Here is a 25,336-nt window from a genome sequence, read left to right on the forward strand (position 1 = left end):
TCAAACCCATTTCCCCCCATCTCTGCCCTCCCCTGAGTTCCCCAGACTGTCCTGGAGTGTCCCAGCAATGCCAGAGTGCCCTTTCTGTGGCTGTGAGCACATCACACATGTGGCTGATCAGCTGGATACAGCACAGCAGGCAAGAGCATCCAAAATCAGGTGTTTGATGACAGCTGTGGGTTCTTGGCTGCCAGCTGAAGCAATGCTCAGGAAATGCTCGTTGATAGCATTTCATTATGGGTTTTTTAATTTATTGGAAGCACGAAGAGAAATGGGCAGAGTTCTTTAGAGGGCTGTACAAGCAGGTTGACACACAGCATGAGACTCTACTGGAGGTGCATTTCTGGAAAAGTGATAAAGTATAAAGGGATAATTCAATGCAGGGCCAAAAGAGAATATGCTGTCTCAGAAGAAAGCAAAATAGGTCAGTATCACAATGAATCTGAAAGGTGAGAATGTTGAAGACACCTCAAATTATACAGCTTTATTGATTTGTTTTGTTCTTGCAAGCAATCAAGATTCAGTGAGTGCAGGGTACAAAATACCAGTATGGATTTTGGTAGTTTTTCTTTTTTTATTGCAGTGACACAAAAAGAAAAGATAGCATGATGTTTCTCAGGGAATCCAATTCCAAGCTGGTTACTATGGAGTGCCTATTAGCAATAAAATAAAATCCTTTGCAAAAATAGTTGGGCTGAGGAGAACACTGCTGACCATTCTGTCTCCACTGAGGGGAAAAAATGAAAAGACCATTAACCAACTATGCCTCAGCCAGAGGTAACCCCTTGTGCTCTAAATCACAAATAGAGGAGAGAATAAAAGTACAAAAGTTGAACAAAACATTACACAGAAGTTTGTGGTCAAGTACAGGAATGGATTTTTCAACCCTTTGGAGGGTCAGTTCAACATGTTCAACAAAAGAAGGATTTCTTCTCAACAGAACAGAAAGGTTCAATGAAAATAATGGTATCATAAAGAATTTTGATGAAGGCAAATGATGTTGACACATTAAGTGAAAATTCAGTTTTTAATGTTGATTTTCATAAAAGATACAGAATATTCTGCAAACAGGTACAGCAGCCCACTTTAATCCTCTACAGACTGCTATAACAGATTAGGCAGTGAGGTATTTTTCATCAAAAAATCATCATTTTCTCTCCTGGAAGATCTGTATGAACACAGTTACCCTGTGAAGTGAACATCAGGTTTGCTTATTGGTGACTGACCAATAGAGGAATCCACATGACAGTGGGGTATCCTTTACACACATGGTGTGTCCATACAGGAGAAGAAAACACATCCTCTGGCTAATGTTTGCTTGGTATTTTCCTCTTGAACTTGTTGTCCCCTCCCTTTCACGCCATTGTGAGAAAACAAGGCACAAAATACATGAGCTATTTGCCAATGCATAGCAGCAGCTTTCCTGCATTCCACTTTATTCCCTTTTCCCTTTTAATCTGTCAGCTTCAGAGCCTGGTTAAATATCACAGATACTAAAGGCCAAATGGCAAATCATCTTTTACCTGCGTATTTTGCATCACAGTGTTAGTTACTGTTTAAGGGCGCCAGGACCATATTGAAAGGTGGAATATGTAATTATGTCAAATGCTTGGGATTATTCAATTGGCTTGACATTCATATGTGCATTTGGGGGTTTGTCTGCTCATAGCATAAGTAGGAAAATGGGCTGTATAATCTATTTCCAGCAAATATCTTTTTAGAGACTCTTTGTGGGAAACCCTTTAAATGGATCTGGCCGTTCCTGTTTCACCAGCCACTTGTGATATATTTTTACTGTCTTACTGCACAGTGTAAAAGCAGATACATTCTCGAGACAGCCGGGCTCTGTTAAGAATCCTGAGGGGATTTATTATTTGTGGATAGACTTTATTGTTACAGAATAAAAAATGAATCATTTTACCCAGATAAATCTTGGCTGCTTTATGATTAATTACACTAAAATATATTCTTGCTATTTTCAGGCTTTAGCAAACTGTTGTACACTTTTCTTTCTGATGACTATTTGGTGTGTTCATTTTTATTTGGGAGTGCTGGGATGGCTTTTTGGATAAAATGTGTGATTCCTGAGAAAGAAAGACACTAAACACTGAAAATTTTGTATTTAGCCTTGCAAGCTGCAAACAGCTTGCACTTCTCCTCTGCCCTGTACTGGTCCCTTGTGAGCTCTAAGTTTTATGGGATTTTTTTTGCGAGTTTTCTGGGTAATTCTTTAATGTAAATAACAGTACTGTACGAAGGGCCAAGGCCTCTATGGAGCCATTTAGAAAATGGATGCAAAGCATGCTTTATTCCTGTATTTATCAAGTAAGTAACAATCATGAGCAGCCAGTCCACCTGGGGCTTAATCTCAGATCCATGAGCTGTTTTATACACCAGGTGGTAAGACCCTAAATCAGCTCTTTTGGTAGAAAAGCCTGCTGGAAGATGAGTGGATTGGGCTGATTTGGGGAGCCTTCTTCCAAGGGCTTTTCCCCCCCCCTTTCTTGGTTTGTAAACCTCCTTGAAATTAGGTGCCTCTTTGTATTGATTCAGCACCTTGTCATGCAAACATTAACTAAAGCCTTCCTTAAATGCTGATTATTGCTGGTGCTGGCCTGACATCAGCCCACAAAGTGAGACAGAAACCAACAGACAGGAGATGGAAGTGTAAACTAAACTCTTTCTTTTTTTCTGATGCTTAGGATAAACCCTCAGCAGGCAGTGCAATCTTTCATACCAGCCATAAGGTGTTGAAAACCCATTTCATAAATTTCTTGGATATATGTCACATATTTCTGTAGTTACTCTGGGGCAAAAACAAGAGCTGTGGATTCTAATTTAAAGTATATGAAGCGTTGTAATGAATAAATGAGTCCAAATCCACTCTATGTTTAAATAACAGATAGTTTCTGTTTCGGTAAGCCCTGGTGGACAAGGACCTGTACCCTCACTGCACTTAAACAAGTGCTTCCAAGGAGACACTGTCATTCACACCACATTTTGCTCTGTAGTGACAGAGCACAGAAATTGCTTCTTCCATTTTGTTTCTGTAACTTGTTGGAACCAAAATTTCCCTGTTCCTTTGGAATTTGGTGGCCTGAGAGAGGCACATGTCCTTCTCTGCTGCTCCATGTGCTGCAGTGTTTCCATTTCTGTTGTCATCTGACCAGGTCCAGGTTTCTTCTGTTGGTTGCATAAAATGAGGTCAGTGGCTTCACAACAAGGTGTTGTCACATATAATTAGCCCTGCATTCTTCTGAATTTTAGAGAGATAATTGCCTTTCCAAGACTTCACTGGAAAAGATAGATCTGTCTCTCAGTCCCTTCATGATTTCAGTGTAAACACGCACGTGTTGCAGAGCATAATTTAGATTGAAAGTAAACAAGATCTGTGCTGTGACCTGGGATGAGAAGCCCGGGGGAAGAGTGTTTCTGGCCCAATGGTTTTGTCACAATGCCTTTCACAGCACTTGTTGGTGACAGCTGGCATGGGAGTTTCTGTGACCAGATTGTGGTGATACCCAGAACCCTTCAGAGCACTCTCAAACCTGTTCTGACTCATGTTGGTGGAATGGTTTGACACACAGAATCTACAGAGCACAACAATTGTCAAAACTCTGCTACCCCCAAATATGCCTCTCTGCTGAGAGGAGCTGTAATGCTAAAAATCAGAGCTGACAGCATCAAATCAGCCAATGGCTTTTACCACACCCCTTGATAGAAAAGAGGAACACAGAGTTTATACAGCTATTTGTGTTGGCCAAGCCTCAGCAGCAGACAGGATTAATGAAGTGAATACTGACTTTTAAGTACTCTCCATTTGCTGAGGCTTAGTTTGGATTTTGGAAGAATGCTCATCTCTTCCCTGCACTTTTCCCTGCTGTGGGGTTTTCCTACTGCTAAGTGAATAGCCAAATTCATCTTGACCCCAGCAGAAATTTCGTAGAGAGATTAAGCAAGCACAGTAATTCTCTCAAAAAGTTCAGTTAACTTCATTTAGTTTGCATATCTAAGAGGAAAGCTGCCATTTAATTTCTCAGAAAGACATAAAGTGATTTTTCTCTTGGATTCTTGTCTGCTTAGTACCATTGCTGGCAGAGTATTTTCCAAATAGGTTTGAAATAGGTGGACTGAGAGGGATTTTTGAGCTGCATGTGCTTGTGTCCTTAACAACTGCGATATTAATAATAAATGTCTGATCCTGAAATCTTTGCTCATACAAGTAGTTCTTTCTTACATAAGCAAACCTACACATTGTAAGGATTTATCTGAGAAAATTTTGCTCCTCTGAGTGAACTCTGCCAGCTGCAAGCCTTTGAAGTCTGCATACTATAACACAGCTGACGTGAGATATTGGCCAAAGATCCAAGTTGATGACAAATGACATTCAGAAAATAAAAGAGCTCTTTGAGTGTCCTGCAACTTTTGTTTTCCTCAACTCTCTCAGCAACGAGAATGTTTTGCCTCAGTCTCCATTAACACCTCTAAGACAGCTCTGAACTTTCCAACAGGGCTGTAGGACTCTGTACCACAAGCAAGGACATCAGCAGGTGTCCTGTTCAAAACTCCCCTGGCTGTTTCTTTTTCCTCCAGCCTGCCACATTTTTTAATTTTCTGCTGAAGGCATCTGTTCATACTCATTTTGAGGGGCTTATTTCTCTGTCTTCTGACAACACAGCATGGCTTATAACCATGAACAATCGTCCCAGCCTCAGATCAGAATTTATATATCTACATCATTTTCTCCAATCCACTGCCAGGATATCGGAAGACAAAAATGTCTCAGTATTTAATGACAATGTATTACCAGGATTTTCAAATCTGTAGGCAGATTCAGTCTTCCAGTGCTTTTTCTTTAAGGAATTGTATCAGTTTTAGGACTTCATCAAAGCTGGAATAAACTCTAAGGCTGCATGCATCAGTCAGGTCTCAGGTATCAACATCAGAAGATTCAAGAGCTCTTTGGTATGATTGAGTGAGGATGAGAAAATGGTAATTTATTTGATATCATCTGACACAGGTGGATCTAAAAAGGACACTTGTACTAAAATAACTGCTGGCTTGTGAGGAATTCACTTGTATTCCAAGACCTTCCCTGATACCAACACACCAGAGAATCACCTTGTGTGAAGAGTCCTTATGGATCTGAATGCCTGAAAGGAGATAGGATTTGGGGATGTGACCTCATGATGTCCTTGTAATGCAGGGAGTGAATTGCACAGGCAAGAAGGAAATCAGATCAATCCAGCATCAGTTTCGGTATTTCATAGGTAGCAACCCAGTCCTTTCACCTCTGTGTCTGTTTTTCAGAGAGTTCATGCAGCAGTGTAAGAATTCAGTGTTTGGTTTCAAACTGTAACAGAGGAGTTTGGTTTGGTATTTACAGGATGATGTGCCTTGTGTTTATTGATGTGCTTTGTGTCTATCTGCCTCTTCACTGAGCCCAGAAGCTGCAGGGCTGTTCTAGACACCACCCTGCAGGTTTGCCCTCCAGAGTGGCAGGGAGTGATTCATGCTTGCTTGTGATACTAATGATGTGCTTGGCATGGCCCCTGCTGGGCCCGGCAGCACCGTCCAGGACATCTCATGTTTTTTTAGCATAAGCATAAAAAAAAAAAATACTTGTGCAAAAACAGAGTAGCCTAGGAAAAAATAATTTTGATCAAACTTGCTTGGTGAAGCAAGTGTTCAAGAAATTTCTCCTTTGTTCTCTGGGACAGGATGCTTTCTGAGAGCTGCTGGACAGCAACAGTGGTTTAAAGATTTAAGTAGAATCCAAATGAAATAATTGCTAGGAGATTTATTTATTTAGTTGCATATAGTAACAGGACAGAATTTCAAAAAGTGACACCCTGTATAAATTTGTATAAAATTATTCATATTTAAACCTTTCACACTGATGTCCTGACTCCTGATCACTGTAAGGGACTGCTGTCACCAGTGGAAAACCACCACCTCTTAAATCACTGGCATTGACTGTGTTGTTATTATTTACTACTTAGAAAATAAGTAATAAACTGTCCCCTGTGAGATGAGCTGCTGTGCAAGCTGCCCAGCTCCTCCCCAAGGTCCACAGAGCACAGATTGATATGAAGATGCAACTCAGCAGGTCACACAAACATGAGGTCAGCTTTCTGCCTTGACTCAATACAGTTTTATCTCCTGACTGACAGGGGCTCTGATATCACCCAGCACCACTCCCTGTTTTATTTATGTGGAAATAAAGAAAAAACACCACGCCTTGTGTTTGGTTATAATGATGGAGAATGTCTCCAGCTGACCAAGGTGTCCTCATTAATGAGTGTTCTATATTTAGCCCTTGCAGAGCCCGTGTGCCCCCAGTTTAATCAAAGACCTGGTAGCCACGGCAACGACACCGAGCATCTGGGTGTGTGAGATCTGCCAAACACCGTCATGAAGTGCAGGATGGAAAACACACAACAGCTTTAAGTGGATTCATGCATTGTTCTTTTCTACTACACATTTTGAAATGTTTAGGAGAGCTTCTCAGCCACAAATGCTAGACTGTTTTTGCAAAAAAAAAAAAAAGAGCTCTATTAACACAGGTGGCAGTTACTAATCTCCTTTTTTTGTTGTTGTTGTCTTTTTCTTAATTTTGTTTTGCAGGTCTATCAGCATTCATATACAGCATATTATGTCCTCAGCAAAATACCTCATGGGTAAGCAATTTTTCAATGTCTTCATTTAAAAACCCAGCCATTAAGAATCTTGCAAAACAATGTGTATTGTGACAAATGGTTGCCTGTGACAGCCCTTTGCAATGGCCTGGCTTTCAGCTGCAGCATCCACTGAGCCGTGTGCTGTGCAAAAGATGACGAAGTCTGGAAACAGAAGTACTCAGCTTCCCCAGAGAGTCAGACTACATGAATTTCATATTCCAGATTTCAGGGTTTTTGTCTAGAATATAGATGTGGTGGTGTCTGGCTGAGAGCCATGGCTGGCCACTCACCAGAGCACTGGAGAGGAGAAGGCTCTGGGGAGATATTGCAGACTCTCAGTGCCTGAAGGGGGCCCAAAGTGAGCTGGAGAGGGACTTTCTACAAGGACATGGAGTGTTAGGACAAGGTTCAAATTGAAAAAGGGCAGGTTTAGACTGAATATTGGGAATAATTTCTTTCCTCTGAATGTTACACATCCTGGCACAGGATGCCCAGAGGAGTCGTGGCTGCCCCATCGCTGGGAGTGTTCAAAGTAAGGTTGGATGGGGCTTGGAGCCACTTGGTCTGGTGAAAGGTGTCCCTGCCCAGGGCAGTGGGGTTGGAACTGTATGATTTTAAGGTTCCTTCCAACCCAAACCATTCAATCATTCTATGAATCTTTATTCTTTAGCTTTGATTAATTGCAGTTTGTTTCCAATTATGGCTGGAACATGGAAATTAGAAGATTTCTCACCATCAACCCTGTTAAAGATGTAGTGTCCATGTGACACACTCCAGACTTCTTCAGTCTCTTCCCTGCCACAATCTGCTCTTTGTTTTTTGCTTTCCTTTTTTTGGGGAAGGGTGAGGTGAGGGGTAGGGCTTTTGTGTGTGTGTGTGGTTTTGTTTAGGCTTCTTTTTTTTTTTTTTTTTTTTTTTTTGTTGCTTTTGGTTTGGTTTGTTTCTGTTTGTTTTGTTTGGTTATGTTTTGTTTTGTGTTGGTTGGTTGGGCTAGTTTTTTTTCTGGGAATTTACTCAATATGTTTAGTTTTTGACAACTCCATCTCTCTGGCAATGTATCTGAGTAGTAGCTTGTGGGCTGAAAGTGTTCAGCAACAGGATGAAGACACAGCATGAGCACATAAGCTTTGTGTCTGCAGCAAACCTGGCTAAGAGCAAAAAAGGCTTGACTGACAGTGCAGTTCTATTCCAGACAAAACAAAGGGGGAAAAAATAGAAGTATAATGCATAACATGTATTAGAAATGCTAAAAAATAGCAATACAGTGGTCCAAGAAGATTTCTACTGCTGCATGATCTGTCTTTGTCCCTGACAACGAGCTCCTTGTTCCCCCCAGCTCCAACTCTGCTGTGCACCCAGCTGTGGCTCCCCTTGCTCTCTGTGTTTGCTTGGGCAGTGGTGCAGGAAACTGAAGGGTTGGTTATGTCAGAGGAGAAGTTTCCAGCATAAAGGGCAAATCTGGAAAGTGAGAGCACACCAGAGGGCACACAGGAGTGTCAGGCATTGGTGTCCCCACAGCATGGTGTGGTGGTGGTGCATCAGGAGGCCACGAGCTGAAGAAGGGCTGGGAGGATCACTGAATCTCGTGTTGGTAAAGGTGTGGTTTGCAGAGTTTAGGCTTTCAGGCATTGTGAACTATATTGTGCAGTGGATATTTCATTGACCTTCCAGGTGATGATGGTGCATGTGAGTGGTGCAAAGGGCAGCACACTGCCATTTCCATGGAACATGGGCATTTATCCTTCCTGTGGAGCTCTGTGCATATTTTAGGGTGGTGCATGGACAAAGAGGACAGGGCTTGGAGGTGAACAGTGAATGTGATGCAACGGGTGGTGAAATACATCTGCTGAAAGTAGAGCCTCTGTTGGATGAAGGGATAAAAACCTGTTCATCACCTATTTAATATTTAACACAGGAGTATTGCTCTGATGGATATGTGTGGATGAGGGCTGTTGAGGGCAGACACAGCCCACTGACACAGCACAAGGTTCAGTTCAGTTTGACATCCCAGCTTCTTTGGTGATGATTGAATTTGCCATCCACAAGCAGCCACCCTTGTCCTCCACCTGTCAAAAACAGGAGTGACAAAAGTCTGCACTGAGCAATGACCCCTTTGCCATCTTTACAAACAGTTTTCAGTTTTTCCTCTTCTGCAGGCAGGCACAGCTTTCCCCCCTGCTGGTGTGTGCCTGTGGCCCTGGTGTCTCTCCAGCTCAGTGGCCGAGGCAGTGACTGCTGGGCAGCAAACTCAGTCCCCTGCACAGGGTCCCTCCTGCTCAGCAGTCACTCCTGCAAACAGGCTGTGACAGTGTCCCTGTGCTCCCTCTCTCTGTTCCCCATCCTCAGCTATGATGTGGAAGACAAGGCAATAGGATTTGCACCCGCTCATGCCCTTGCTACTCCCCTGCTGAGGCTAACTAATAAGGAAGCCAATTAACCTAATCTCTGGCAACACTTTTTAAATAACATGCCATTAATCTGCCAGCATAAATTGGTTTTTAAAGGGAATTTTCTAATTATTTTTGCCACGTTCTGCATTCTCTCCAGATTCAGGCTGAGCCTGAAGTCAAAAGGAGCTCATACCAATGTTTTCCAGATTTCATTTCGAGCTCTCAATAAGTTTGACAAAACAATTTGGGAATGTCCTCAATACCTATGTTTCCAAATGGTATTTTACACAGGACTGCAACATTTTTCCACAAGAGCTGTTGCCAAAGCAAACTCCTCACACTGTGTCTGTATAGGACAACTAATAGATACCACTGACACAGACTCAAAGGATCTCATTTAAAAATTAAGACAAGCCTGAGGCAGAAGAAAGAGATCACACAGATTTAGTACCTCCCTTCTGTTATTTCAGCTTTCTTACAGCCTCTTGGTAAATTGGGGGTAAAAACCGTCACTGCTTTGACTCATTTGCCTTCTGCTCTCAGTGGCCCGTGGTTCATTATTGTAAAATGCAGGTAAACACAGTGGGAAGAAATGATGATGTCCAACTCCAGTTCAGAAGGCTGAATGATTTCTTTATTATAACTATACTATAATACATTAATATACTATATAAAGGAAGATACTAAAACTACAAACCTACTTTTCTAACTACCATATGTAACTAACTCACAACTCGTGACCCTCTCTGAGAGTCTAGCCACAGGTGGATTGGATTGGCCATCAGGCTCAAACAATCCTCACCAGAATCCAATCAAGCAATCACCCCAGGTAAACAATTCTCCAAACACATGGGAAAAACAAGGAACAGAAATAGAAATTGTTTTCTTTCTTTCTCTCTGTGCACCTCTATGAAAAAATCCTGAGAGAGAGAGATGTGCTTGCCACAGTTCATGGCTTGCACAGGGGGCTGAGATCTGCAGTTCCCGTTTTCCTGGCCGGAGGTGTGCAGGGGGTTGTGTTCCATTCCGCTTTCTTCATGTCCCCGACCCTCCTCCTGCTGCTCACCCAAAAACGCGATGCTGGCGCCGGGTGCCATCTAGTGGAGCCGTCCCCGTGTTCCCGGGATGAGCATCTCCGTCCTGCCCCATCTGCTCCCCTCTGAACGCTGCTGCTTTTCAGATATAACTGCTGAGAATGCTTGCAGCTGTCTCCACTATAAATACTTTTGCAAGGCTCTTCTCATAACCCCACAGTTGCACTTGCAGCATTGCAGTTGCCAACTACTTGTAATTTATAGGTACTGAGGCAGCATCTGCAGGTGCAGATGTGAAACAGGGAGCTCTCCTGCAGGGTGCTGGGGAAATGTGGAACTCCAATACCACATACAGTGGTATTGGAAATTTTTCCTAATTTTGGAGAATAAAAATGTAGCCATGCAGGCGACAACACTTATGAAAACTAGACACTGAAAATTGTTTTCTTTTGTGGGTCCAGTATGAATTATCTTAGTCATTCACATCCTTCACTGAAATAAGGGGAAAAAAACCTTAATTACTTCAGAGTTTTTATGGTCAGGCTGGGTGTTTCCCTAACCCAGTTGCAGGATTTCCCTCACCAGTGTTAAGGTGTTTTCACACCAGTGCATGCTGCAGGACCACTGGTGTGATCTGGCACTGCAGGTCCTAAGCAAGAGCTAATTTTGGATAGGATATCCAAGGGGGTGCTTCTGTATTTAATTTTTTGCTGTGGCCAGCAGAAATGTTACATTTTTTACAGTCGTGTTTGCATTCCCCCACATAAAGCCCATCATAAAATGTTTTTTCAGATCTCCCAGCACCCACCCAGTTCTGCATGAACCATTTCCCTCTGGACACAGCCAAGTGTCAGGGATTAATGCTGACCCCCTTGTAGGAGCTCTTAGCACACCCAGCTGGGACATGTCAGTGGGAGTTTTCAAATGTTCTTACCAGGATCAGGGAGAAAATCAGCAGTTATTTCCACTCCTCACTTATTTTACATTTGAGAAGGAGGGAGTTGTGCACAGTTACTCCTAAGCAGAATCCATATTTCTTACTGGATTTATGTGTTGTACTCAGAGGAACATGGCAAGCACAAACAGGAGAGCTCTTGGAGCTGAGTTCAGCTCTTCCTGCCTGCGCTGCCAGGGGTTTTACAGGTCTGTAAAATCCTGCATGAGTGCCCCATGCTGAGCCCCAGTAACTTCAAGAGAAGTCCCAGGAGTGGAGTGAGTGCACAAAACGTGCTGGAGATCCACAGAAGTGATAAGAGGGAGAGGAACTGAGCCAGTGCTTCACTGTGGGTAAATTTTCAAAGTGCTGTCTATAGATCTCTGTGCAGAGCTCTCACTGTTCTTCCTACCTCCTTTTAGTTTTTTTTTCCTACAAGCCACTGGCAGGAAAGAGATGGACTTTAAAGTTAATTAGAGAAAACTTAATCAGTTTTGTATGTATCCTCTTGTATATTTTGAAAGACAAGAAGTTTACCCTGGCACATGTTTCCATTTCCATGTTATCAGTAAAAAGAAATTGTGATTCATTATTTAAAATCATAGATAAAAATACTTCAGGGAACTGAATTTACTTCAGAAACCTGCTTATTTGATCAAGTCTGGTCTATTTTATTTTGATCTGGTGTGTTACACAACATCTCTGTAGCACTAAAAAAATTCTGTGCCTCAGTGTCCCCATCTGCAAAGCAAGAAGAGAAATGGTACCTACCCAATGGAGGCAAAATGTGATAATTGTTGTACAGACTGCTGCACAATTTCACTCTAACATTTATAAACTTGTACTAGTGCCCACATTTTATTTTAAGAGGAAAAAGTAGAGTATTTAATAAAACCCCTTTTCAGCTAATTAAATTTTACTTAGAGCAGTTGAATATTTTCCCCCAAGAATGATCTGTAGAGGTTGAAATAAAATCTTTATGAAAAGGTATGCAAAACCAAATGAAAATGTGAAATTTGTTAAATAAGTACAAAAATGTATTCTGCAGTTCATGTAGAACCTGCTATTTCTACCCCTCCTCTCTACTCCCTCTCTAACAATTATCATTCTATAGATTTTATCACATTTTGAGATAGTTTATATAGTTAATTAAGGCACTTCTGCACAGTGTGGTGGCTTTTATGCCAGACTATAAATAAGAACATCCTCATGATGTCAGATGGTTTTTCAGTTGCATGTTGACAACAGAAAACTTGGAATGGTTACATTTGATAGCTTGATCATGGAGCTTGACCTTACATCCTCTGATGTGGACAGGAATTTTTCATCTGAGTTTGCTGGCATTTGGCTCAAGCCCTGATGGAGCTGTTTGGCTTCTTGCTTTTTATAATCTTCTGAATTAAACACTCAGCAAATCACTGGAATAGTGGTTAAATCACATACCAGCTTCCTGCTTATGAATACATTTTGGGCCTCTTTGAAAAGAAAGAACCAGCATTTCATTAAGCAAAGCTGCTATTTGAGCATCACTCAGTTGCAAGCTGTGGCAGGTTGAAAGCAGCTCAGCCTGGAAGGCAGTTCAGGAAGGACTCTTGGCTGTGCTGGTGGGAGGAAATCCACTTCAGCAGCTCAACACCACATCATTTCCCCTGGGGATTTGCCACTTGCTCACCATGCTGGTCACTGCACAGCAGTTTTTTTTTTTTTATTAATGTGAAATGTTCCTTTCTTGTGTAGGCAAAGCAATTCCTACCACACACTTCTTTCTTCCAGAATCAGTTGTGATGTGGGTGGACAGCTTAGAAACCATGTATAGTGATAATAATAAGGAATGGTCCCCTGAGGGGAGGATTTGATATTAAGAATTAGAGTAATGACCAAAAAAACCAAAAAAACCCCTTGGGTAATTAATAGTTAGACACAAATGTTAGCACTTTAGCATTGAAAAGCCCAGCAACCAACCTCCTTATGTTACAGAAAAGGTCAATAGCTTATGGCTCATCAAAAAAAGAAAAAAAAAAAAGAGGAAAAAAGGTTTGAAGCAAACTCTCTCATTCTGATATTCTGAGACAGCACCCTCTGAAATGGAGGCAGGGATCCTATTAAAGTCTAAACAGTGAATAAAATGTGCTTTACTGGTGAGAACCATGTCTGCACTTGGAAATGTTTTCGTGCCTCAGGATGAATGAGCCCCCTGTGACCCCAGGCTGTGGTCAGACTCCAAACCACAGTCACTGCTGGGGGGCTCATGCACTTCCTGACAGCCACCACCAAAAATCAGCTCCTTGCCATGGGTATTCCTCCTCTTTCATACTCAGTAAGGTTGAGTTAGTACAGAGTTTTGACAGAAAAGGGAAACAAAGGTGGATGAAAGAGACTTTATAAAGTGGTGCTGCATAGCACTGACTAACCACAGCCTGTACCATTGCTGCTTCCGTGCATCATCACCTTCCCAGGAATAAAATTGTAGGTGGATTTTCTTAGTGGGAATCAGGAATTTTTGTTTGCATTTTTGCCCTAATGTTCAAAGTCCTGGATGGAGTTTCCATGAGGATACAAAGAAGAAACACAGGTTTCCCCAGGGAGCTGGTTTTGCTCCACTGCTGTGGGACTGCAGAGCCACCCTGCAGGGTGAGCCTGGATTATTCCTTGCTGTGGTTAGGTTATAAACTTTCAGCCCATTAAACTCTCAGTGCACTGCTGTTTGATTACACAGCCCAAAGAATGTGCATCCTACAAAAAGCAGGCTTGTTTGTTTGTGGACATGTGAAAAATAAAAAAAAAAAAAAAGTCAGTTTTGAGGACCCAAACCTGCAAGATTATGGGCATTTCCTCACTGTTGTGGGGTTTAATGAGTCCTGGGCTCAGGTCACATGGTGAGGGCTATGTAGGGTCCTGTGCCAGCCACGGAGGACTGTACAGTGCCCCACCTCTGAGAAATCTGTAGCAATCCATGCCAGGGCTCTTGTGCACCCCAGCCATGTCCTGGGGCTCCCTGTTGTCCTCACTCCTTGTTGCTGTGACCCCTCCACAGGTAATCACTAACCAAATTTAGTAGTCTAAAAATGCCCTGTTATCTCAAAATGGGCATCCTGAACCCCTGTGGAGCTCAAAACATATGGAGAAGAAGGGTATGGGGAAAGCAATTTTGGAAAGCAAGAGAGGACCTCTGCGTGGAAAATGGATGCTACAGCCAGAATTTTCCTTGGCACAGTGACCACTGAGAAAATCTCTTTATGGCAAAGGTGTAAAATACCTGGCTGATAGCCCAGACTGTGTCACTCCAGCCCTGATGCCTCTTCACCCCTTACCCTAACATTTACTGAATGCTCCACTAGAAATTTGAGGAGCTAAGACTGGAATAGAAAAGGTTGCTTTCCCATCTCACACATGAGAATGAGATAAAAAGAATGAAGGGACCTTCCACATGCAGAGCCCTGAGGGCAGATGTTAAACCCCCTCTCAAATGCAGGTATTCCCTCTTGTGTGGGTTCTTCAGGTTTCTACATCTCTGTTATGGGGCAGAAGTGCAGAGCTAGAGTGCTGGTTTTGTCCTCTGAATAAGGAGAGAATTTTGCCACCCACTTTCAAACCATACCTGAAAACCAGGCCACTTGTGGTGGTGTTTAAAAGTGATCACACCACTGTTGACAAAAAAATGGAAATAATGGCACAAATAAATGTATGCCTTGTTAATTTCAACTGACAATGACACAGTCTGTGTGGGGAGAGGCTGTTTAGGAAGGTGTTTCACTTCCTGAGAACCTCCACACAAGCCTTCAGGATCCCCTGACACGAGATTTGCTCAAGGACTTAGTTTTCAAAAAGAAAACAGAGAATACTGAGTCATTCTGGTTTGGTTTGAAACCAAGTAGCACAAGCTGTTAAATTATTTTAGAGCACAAGCCCAAGAATCAATGTCTTGCCCAATTAGAAGTGCGACCCAACAGCCAGTGGAGTCTCATTGCAACGAGGCACTTCTGCTGTCTCTGGTGGTAGGAGATCATTTCTGTAGCTCATTTTGTGTACTAATAATCCCATATTGCTCTCTGCAGGCATCACATCATGGTGCCATATTTTTATTAGTGTTTAAAAGTCAGACAAGGTCAGCTGGATGGAAAATGCTCAGGTTTCATCACAAACATCCGTTCCTGTAGATTGACACTCAACCCAGGCTGATCCAGAAGATCTTCCCAGTTGATTCTTAAACATCCCAGTGCTTATCAAGCTGTTTCTCTTCAACCTGCATTTCCCTTCCTCCCCCCCATATTTTGAATAGCTGATCTTTGGCTAGCTGGAATTCTGACTAGTCTTCTTTACAGCATTCAAATTATTTCAATTTTCATTTTTCATGTCTCTGTTGTAGATAAATACTAATGAAACCCTGGTAAATCCAGTGTTTACCTCATGCCTTGCACAGACATGAGGTCAGAGCTGACTGAGAAAGATCTACAGAGTAAAAGAAAATTACATGAGTAAGAGAAAATTGCTTTTAAGTGGTTGCATTTATCACCTGAGTGCTATTGCCTCTCATTGTCTCTTTAGGAGACAAAATATTACTCCAGTAACAAAAGTTCCATTTAAAAATACAGTAAAAATTCACTCTGTTTTCTGTGATTTAGAGGGGTCACATGAGAAACATGATAATGCCATCATTTTTAAAGTCATGTTAGCAGTATCCAAGGTCCATTTCCACTGTTTGCTTACTCGGGGAAATGCAGAGTTTTTGATCAATGTTTTGCAGCCTGTTTCACTGCAACCCAGGGCTCTGGACCAGTCTCTGATGCACTTTTAATCTTTTTTTTTTTTTTTAGACTAGAAGGGCAGGGCTGTGCCATCATTTTATACCATTACCAGTGGAAGCTGGTTGCTCCTTTTCTAACAAGTGATTGATTTTTGTGTAGTTATCCATGGCAGGGGGACTGGAACAAAATTATTTTTGAAGTCCTCTCCAATCCAAACCATTCTATGATTCTATGATTTTAAGGTGATACTAATGAAGTGCAAGGTTTTGAAGGCTCAGAACCAAATATTACATTCATGGGGGGTTACAGACACAGGCAGACTATATAAAAAAAAAAAAGACCTCTGAGCTCATATTCTTGGCCTGAATCCAAAAGAATTGTCAAATTAGAGACAAATATTTTAGATTCCCTTCTTTTTAGCTTTTATACGCTAAATCCATGGAATTCGTTCATTTTGGAAAAAATGGTTGGTGAGCACTGATGTTTTTAAGAGCAGGTGAATGAATTGATGTGCATCTGCAGTTGAAATTAATAAGTTCAAATTGCTTTCATCAACTTCTACTTTTGTTCATTGAAAAAGTACTTCTGTAAGGAAAATATGTGTGTGTGTGTGTGTTTGAGTGAGAATTAAATATTTAATAGTGGATGAGCCTAGATGAATGGAAGAGCCTTTCCCATCTAATTAAGCACTTTTATTAGAATTCCAGAAGGATTCTTTTAGTTGCATCTTCTAACAGTATGATTTCTTGATGATCTGTTCTGGCAAGTCTTTATTCCCATTTGTATGATATTTTATTTTATCTCACTGTGAGTCTCAGCAGGGCTCTGTATCTCCTGGGGAGAAATTTTCTTAATGGCACCTGTCTTCTCTTCTCCTTGGTGAATTTTGAAGTAAACAAGTCATTTAATTGTGTCAAGTCATTAAAAACAACTCATTAAAATTGTGTGTGTGCTACTCAAGGAATTGCATTCCTGCCTCTTAGAAATCTTTCTCTCTTCCTCCATGTCCTTATCTATCTTTCTTTGTAGATTTATTAATTAACCTGTATGTTCTACATATTTTCATTTGTTTTTGCAAATTTCCTCCAGTTTGCTTTTTTTTTCCCACATCATACATCAAAAGCTCTTAAATATTAAGATGTTTCCATTTTTTTATTGCCCTTCTGAATTTGTTCTTTATTTTATTCTCTATTTTCTTTCCATCTTTCTAAGGAAGAAATCTGTCTTAGCTGCTGTCTGATTTTATGTTATTAGAGGTAGATGTGAAGACATTGAGTTCTGGTTTGGAGACAGATAGTTTAGATAGATAGTTTTTTATACTTAACTATAAAAAAATGCTTAAAATACTGTGAGCTGATGTCCTTAGGACTGTTGTCTTTCAAAATATTCAGTCCTGGCTTGATGCAGATAACAAGAGGAGATATTTCTGCCTTCCTCACATATTTTTGTAGCTGTCTTTATTTCTACAGCTTTTATAACTACTGACATTTAGCATACAGATTACACAGTAAATGTTTTCCAAAATTATGACATAGTGAAGTAAGGAGGTTCAAATTTTTCCCCAGTAAAACATATATACATAGTTTATATAATTTCTTTAGAGGATGGACATATCAGAGCAGCCTGTGGTGAAAATTGCATTTTTGTTCACAGTGGCATCATATTCAAAGAATTTACATAACAATCCTGTTGTTCTCCATTTGAAATTAGAATTAAGTTATGAAAACAGACCTCAGAGCAACAGCTTATACCATACCCCAGAATCTGACTGCTTTTATCAGTTTCAGACATTTTCAATCTGGCATTGTAAAATATTCTTCTTGAAGTAAAGGGAGCCACTCCCTCAATTACAGTGGAAAATTTCTGGGTATTTTTAAGTTGCTTTTGAAGAACTTTATATAAAAGAGTTAATCATATTTGTGCTCAGAAGGAGAACCAGTCCACAAAGTCTCTGAGGGAAATTTGCCTTCTTTAGGAGAAAATGTCAGAAGAGGGAACACACAAGATATAAAAATTTCAGCAAAAACCAGGACAAACACTTTCAAACAAGTTCCTCATTAATCACAGTAATTTTTAAAGTCAAATGCAGGTAACACATGACTGATTGGTTTGTTTTATTCTGCATCTTGTTCTGAGCTCAATTGCAAGCAAAGATGACTTGGCAGTCAGCACTCTGCTTGCACTCAGGAACTTTCCTTGTTTGGAAATTTTGAGGGGAGACTTTTTTGGCAAAAAAAACTTCACTTAAGTGAGCAAATTTCTCAATTTATTACTTCAGGAATGTTTTTTGAATATGGTGCTGAAGTCACTCCTGTGTCGGGACAATTTAAATGTCTCTGGTCCAGACAATGTCATTTTAATGTGGAAGAGTTTATGTAGCACCTGCTCCATCTTCTGTCTGGTCTAAAATGTATTATTCCCTTCTTTCTCAGCTATAAGATCAATTATTTTAAAAGTGGAAGGAATAATGGCAACAGTTTAATAAGGCCTTGCCTTATTTCTTTGGCTGGAAATAAGGATTAAGGTTATTTTTTGTGAAGAAATAGTGAAAATAGTATGAGGATGCAGTGAACCTGTTTCTCCATCCAAACCAGGAGCCAGAGATGTACAGACTGCCTTCAGAATTGCCCATTTCCAAGCCAGCATCCTGCACAAATGAGCTCACAAGGGACAGGCTCAAATCCAAACAAGCCCTAATTATGAGGGTGTGTTAGGAGCACTGGCTCTTTGGAGAGGCTGAGATGACCCCTAATATTGATTGATTTGGGGAAAAAAAAGTACAGAGGAGTTTTAAGCAGGCTGTTTTGGAGGAGAAGGAAGGATGTAGCTATGGAGGGCTATAGGTTAATAGGAATAACATGCTTCCCAGAAGAAGTTGAGTGGCATGAAATCCCATTTATGCAACTGGAAAATGGAAGAGTGCTTCTGGGATACAGGTGTGCATTTGGCCTGACTCCCCTACAGGAATTTAACAAAGGAGAGTTAAATGCCCAGAATAGCACGAGAAAATTGGACATGTGGTTGATAAATGCTCTCCAAAAGGGTTTTTCAGTTTGAGGATCACCAAGAGGTTTCTCTAAGAGAGCATCACAGAGTTGTGGCCATCCTGCCCAGAGCAGCTGTGTAGACAACTCTCCCTCCTCCTTCTCTCTCTAGCTGATATAATAGCCCAGAGCAGTTAACTTATAGTTAGTTAGGACACAATTTGCCCAGAGAATATCCTATCCCTGGAAGTGTTCAAGGCCAGGCTGGATGGGGCTTGAAGAAACCTAGTACAGTTGGAAGCATCCCTGCCCATGGCAGGGGGCTTGGAATGAGATGATCTTTAAGGTGCTTTCCAACCCAAAGCTATCTGTGAGTTTTTGATAATGAGTTTGTATCTTTGAGTGTTTGATAATGGATTTGTATCTTTGTGAGTCTTTGATAATGGGTTTGGAATGGGTTGCCTGGGGCTTCCAGAGCAGGAGTCCATGCATATTCCACTGTGGATCATGCACCAAATGTAGCCCAAACACGTGTGTGGGAATTTGATCTTTCACAGTGAGGTTCACAAGTGAGTGAACTCCATTTTCATGCCACCTTTGAGCTTGCTGACAGCGCAGGTTCCCCTGGTCTCTGCTGGTGCAGCCCAGCTCCAGGTAACTCCTGTGATTTCTCTGAAGCCTGAGAGATCAGGCTTGGCCAGGAGAATCCTCTCAACCCCCTTGCACATGGTACTGAGGTTTGCTGCAGGTGGGTGAGTGAGTGTGGCTACTCCAGGGAAGAAGATTCTCCTCAAAAGATGAGAAACAAGCCAAAATATACCAATATGTCCATTATTCAGGAGCATTTCTGAGGGAAAACTGGGATCTTGGTGTGCTTTCATAGCCGGTGCTTGCAGGGAATAGCTCACAGCATGAGGATGGATGTTCACAAGATTTTGCTACAAAAGAAGCCACATGAAACCGTATGAAACAACTTAAGAAAGAACTCGGGAGATGCAATTCTGGCTTTCCTTGGCTATGCCAAAGAATGAGAATATGACTTTGTTGTTTTTTGTTTGTTTGGGTTTGGTTGGTTGGTTTTTGTTGGTTTTTTTTTTGTGTGTGTGGGGTTTTTTTTGTGGGTTTTGGTTGGTTTTTTTTTTTTTTTTTTCTGCAGCACATTTCTTTGCTTTTCCTTCTGCCTTACCTGCTACCAAAGCTGGTCTATGCAGCATTTTTCATTCTGTTAGAGTTTTCCTCTTCTAAAAGATGATGCAGTGAGCAGAACTGACAGGACTTCTCTGTGCTCTGGTCTGAATTATTTGCTGTAATTGGCATGTCTGTCCCTCAGCTCCACCCGTGTTATCTGAAGCATTACAGCTTTAAATTCTTACAATTTGTATAATCTGTTTATTTAGGGATGGTATTTCCCCCTCTATTTGTAATTTCTTGCTCTTCTTCTCACCATGGGTAAAATAACCCAAGATCTAGATAGCTCGTTTGGCAAATAGTGAAGTGCAATTTTTTCTCCCAAAAAAAAGTTTTGATTTGATTCCCTGTTTTTCTCTTTTCCTACTTCCCTCACAGGTTACTCTCTGTTAAAATAATCAAGATAGCTAACCAGAGAGATTGATTCCTAACAGGCATAGCTGACTGGAAACTTAAGTAGCAAACACACACAAGCCAGAACAAGTTGTGTGGCTCATCTTTCTACAGGAAAGGGAATTTTGTGGCTGCTCTCAGTATGAGCATTATGTGTTCTCTTATCCATACTTTACAAAAACAACTTTAGGCTGCTCACAAAGACACCTTCTAGGTAAAAACCATAAGAAAAGATACAATTTCCTCTACAGGCAGCAGCTGTGGATGACATTTTGCCTGTAGAAACAAAAGCTATGTGGGCACCTTATGGTACACTCAGACTTGGAAGTGTCAGTGCCTCAACAAACCCCTCTTGCCCCTCCACATTCTCAGTTCATCCCATCTCCATCAAAGCTGGCAGCTTTACTGTGAGGGTTCCACCTGCAGGAGTAATGGAAGGGAGAACCTGTGGCCATCAAGGTCCTCACCTTGGGTCTGCCCTGATTCTGGCTGGCCTTTGAACAGCTCAGAGGAAACGAGAGTTTTTTTCACAGTGGAAAGGTTGCACAAAATCAGTTCTGAGCATTCCTCTTGCTGCTGTGTTTGTCCTTGCTCCAACAGCCCCAGTGCAGAGGGAATGAGCAGCCCAGGGACTGTAACTGGGGAGCTGCACCAGGCGCCAAACAGGCAATAAAGAGAATTCAATTCACTTAGTGCTGAATTATTGCATTCAGCTTTGTTCTGTTTTGAAAACATGGTCTGGAAACTGTGCAAGAAGGGACTTTTGCTTAAAGGCCAGGCAGGGTTTGGCTCTTTTCTCTGGTTTTTGGTGATGTTGGCCTCAAATTGCCTTGTTATTCCTGTCTGTAACCAGTGATGATAATACCCTTACTTTTTCAAGCAGTTTGAGATCTTCTAATGAGGCACATTTTATACAGACTTTATTAGAGTTCTTGTTTGTAGGATATTAAGATACACAGGGTTGTTGCAATGTGACTTCAGAATATGTAATGTAATTATTTGTGCTGAGTATAAATACAGTTAAGGCAATGCTATCTATGTGGGGAGAAAATGACATTATGCTGCTTTGACATTTACCAAAAAAGCCTCCTTTTTCTTTATTACATTTGCTGTGTGTCACTTGTGTTCTGCTACAAAAGGAAGGTAATGGATGAAAGAACAAGAAAAGCATTTTGATTTTGTTTTCTAAAAAAAATATATATATATATATAGTTTGTGTTAATAGGAGTTTTTTTTTCTTTGAAGCCAGGCTTCATATCAGTTGTCATACATCTGCTAATCTTTTCTGCCATCATATTCAAAGGAAATTTATGAAGCAAAAAAGTCAATGGGTGCAGAAGACAAAATTTTATTTTTCTTCTGGCAGTCGGATTAAAAGTTATAAATATTGTTTATCCTTTGTGGACATCTTCAGAGTTGATAAGTACAATTGCATTCTTTGCCATCCCTGAACTAATTCTTAAGGCTTAGGCAAGTCAGCAGTGGAACTAATATGTTTAGCTTCTTATTAATGAGAAACAGAAATTGTCACTTAAATGTTTGATCTTACCAACACTTGCTAGTGTTTACCTTACTGTGTAAGAAGTCTACTGAAACCTGGCTGAAAGGCATCTTACAAGTTTGTGGTGTATTTCCAAAGCACACGTGTGCAGCAACTTAAACAAGGACATTTCTGAAGCTGAAATCTTATTTTTCTCTTTTTTCAGGGATCCCCAGAATTTGTATCCCCCTGAGGTCAGCAATGCAAAGCTTCAGTATGCTGGTTGGGGTCCAAAAGGGCAACAGCTGGTAAGAGAAAAAACAAGTGTGCAAATGCATTTAGAGACCATGCTGCTATTGCTTGGAAGTAGAGAAATAATAATTCCTTTTTTGAATAGTTTCTTGAAGCCTGTGTGGTAGCTTCTAGCATTTATTTATGATTGTTCTATCATGTAATTTATTTATAAAATGCTCAAATATATCCATTCAAAGTAATCGTGTCTAAAAATGCAGAGAAAGAACACTTTATGAAAGCTTTTTGAGAGGATGCACCTGCTTCTCCCAGTGTTGGACACAGGACAGATTATAGAGATAATAGTTTGATTTATTTAGCATCTCATTGCTTCACAAGGGCATCTTCAGACTTGCAAACTTGGCTCTGGGGATATGTTAATATTAGCAGCTCCGTTTGGAGAATGCATCTCTCTAGAACAGAGCTGCCCTGAATTTGCCCTGTGGTTGTTTGCAAAATAGACAGAATTAGAAGTGGATCCTGGAAAGTTTTCAGAGCTGCTTAAAAAAAAACAACCACACCACTTGTCAGGGATTTATTGTATTTCATGGAGCTATTCATACTGCAAAAAATCTTAAAATCCCCAGTATATTACCCCTCAGCCACTGCCATCCTGGATGTGCCCATTTTTCAGAGCATGTATTTCCTGGCCAGATCCACTGGCTTCATTTCCTGGTGCAAATCCAATATTAAGTTTTTCTATATTCCAAACATTCTCTTTCTACCATTGCAAGAAAAGAAAAAGTGGCAACATATTTTTTGGTATGGAAGCGTTATACCAAAAAATGAGCTTTGAAATCTCATTATAAGAGAAAATCTGGCATGTATCTCCTGGTCCCAGTCCTCTCTTGGGGACTGTTTGTCTGTGTCCTTAACTGGACTATTTTAAATTCTGTGATTTAAAAATACAGAAATAGGAGTCATTATCATTGCAAGCCTGAAAATCAGGTTGGAGAAAACACAGCAGATACAGGAACAGGAAAGTCTGCTCCATCAGGAAAATTGTGTTTGAGAGTCATTGACCTCAGATCTGCTCAGAGAGGAGAGTCAGCCTTTGCCTCTGTGCAAAATGTCTTCTGAGGAGCTTTTTGCTTTCTCTGCACACAGCTGGGAGAGACCTCACACATCATGCTCCAATCCCCCCACCACATGTAGGGAATACCTTTAGGACAGCAAAGAAACCCAAAACATTTTTTCCTTCACCGCTCACTAGGTCTATTTTAAGTCTAACAGAGCTTCACGACGTGTAACAACTACATCTGCTAATTAAAATCTAATATTGAGTGGCATTAGTCACATTCTCCACCCCACAAGTGAATCTTCCCTCCTTTTACAGAGTTTTGCTGTGAACCTGTGTGCCCTCAGCACCTGGGGTCACGGCTCACTGCTGACTCACACCCATGCTCATTTTACCAAGCTGAAGGGCTGCACCTAATTTCCACCTTGGAACAAGATCTGAGGGGATCTTATACCAAAGCCAAGAAAAATGTTCATACCAAAACAGACAAATTATATCTCCAACAGGAGAGTATGCACAATCCAGGAGAAGAAAAGTCTTCTTTACAACCAACTTTATAATTGAATGTTGAAGAGGGTGATACTAATTTCCACCATATTTTTTAAGCAATTTATAGTGGAAACTCAAAGTTCTAAGAATTCTTGAAGACATCAAGTTTCATGCATATTCCTTCTGTGAAGTACATGCTATATGTATTTTTGGTACCCTTAAAAATCCCTGTGTTGAATTCCATATGAATCTTGGAAAAATCTTGCTGCAGCAAATTTGTTCTGCATGCCTTTTTTTTTTCCTTCTGTTTTTTTGTCTTTTTTTACTTTGAGATATGTAAAATTATTGGCCTGTAATTGAGCTCTATTTTATGTTCTTGCATTTGGAATCAGGGTAGGTGAGGAGCAACTCACTGGTATTTTAAGCATTATTTTTTCATACTGCTAACATGTGTGCCTTTTTGCCCTTTTCTTTGCCAGTCATTTACCTTGAAATAAAGTCATAGCTGTAGTTTATAAAATAAACATGCTTTTACATACATCCATATAATGTTTTTATATCTAATAATCAGCAGAGAATTGCCAGAGGAAAAAAAGAAGCTTTTAAAATTAAAAAAAAAAATCCCTACAAGAATAATAAATGAGATCTAGAAACACACCATGTTCGTGCTCTGTATTTCAGGACTAATTGGGTTACTCAGAATATAATTGCCAGTGAAATTCGTGTCACCTTCTTTGGAGATGCAAAGACAGAGAAAAATTAAAGCCTATTAAAATTTGATAGTGGGAATGTGTTTGCTAAATGTACACTGAGTTGTGTTGCAGCAGAAGGAGGGAAAATATGTTGAGTGGGAGGGAAAGGAGTAGCTGGGAACCACAAGTCAGCTCCCCTGGTCCCAGGAGGTTCCTGAGGGATTTGGGGGGGTCCTGCAGCAGCAGTGAGGACCCCAGGTGTGTGTCAGCCCTGGTGCTGCACACAGCAGCAGCCCCTGGGCACAGGCTCAATCCAATTTCATGCTGCACCTCCCAGGAAAGGTGGGAGCCAAGGGCAAGTGTGTTTTGCATCACCTTGAAGATACCCCAATTTTCAGGAAATTAAAAACTTTCCCCTTGAAATCTCCTGGTTTGTTCTTTTTTGGCAGCATAAAGGAAAGGCAGGGCAGGAGAGTAAGAGGGCTTGGTTCCAAAATTTTTATTCTCTTTGTAGCTTCTATTTCATCCTTCCTAGGGGAACTTTGGGTTGCTGAGCCTGACCTCTTTCTCTCTTGTATGTCTAATCAGTCAAGAAAGAAACAAATCTGAAATAGAAGGAGCCTGAATGATCTGCATTCTTTGCAATTAAAAATATAGTGGAATATTCCCAGGAGCAATTTTCTATTTATCTGGCTTTATTTTGTCCTTTCTCATTAAATTATATGCCAATTTTTGGATGATTGAGTCCTCAAAGCATGTTTCTTGACTTCTTACTAGCCTGCAGAATGCCACACATGCCAACTGAGCTATTTAAATAATGGCAGATACTGGATCAGAGAAAATCTGTCAGAAGATCAGAATGCAAAAAAGCTCTCACTTCTGGCATCTCAGAAAAATGCTTCAGCTTTTCTCTGATCTCAGCCAAAGTCTTGACAAATTAAGTCTCACAAAGCTGTTGGAAGAATGGGGCCCTCACCAGTGTGAGCTCCAGAGTCATTAGGAAGAGAGCCACTAATTT

The 25,336-nt window shown here is 40.9% G+C and overlaps 1 protein-coding gene across 2 annotated transcripts in view; it reads left to right on the forward strand.

Moving 5' to 3' along the window:
• DPP6 (dipeptidyl peptidase like 6) overlaps positions 1 to 25,336 on the forward strand; it is a 394,434-nt gene that overhangs the window by 273,956 nt on the left and 95,142 nt on the right. For both annotated transcript variants that reach the window (XM_053979702.1, XM_053979712.1), the window contains exons 6-7: positions 6,628 to 6,680; positions 22,055 to 22,136. In XM_053979702.1, coding sequence (XP_053835677.1) covers positions 6,628 to 6,680; positions 22,055 to 22,136 — 135 coding nt within the window. The remainder of the gene's footprint in view (positions 1 to 6,627; positions 6,681 to 22,054; positions 22,137 to 25,336) is intronic.

The sequence above is a fragment of the Vidua macroura genome, chromosome 1, assembly GCF_024509145.1.
Source record: "Vidua macroura isolate BioBank_ID:100142 chromosome 1, ASM2450914v1, whole genome shotgun sequence".
Lineage (NCBI taxonomy): Eukaryota > Metazoa > Chordata > Aves > Passeriformes > Viduidae > Vidua > Vidua macroura.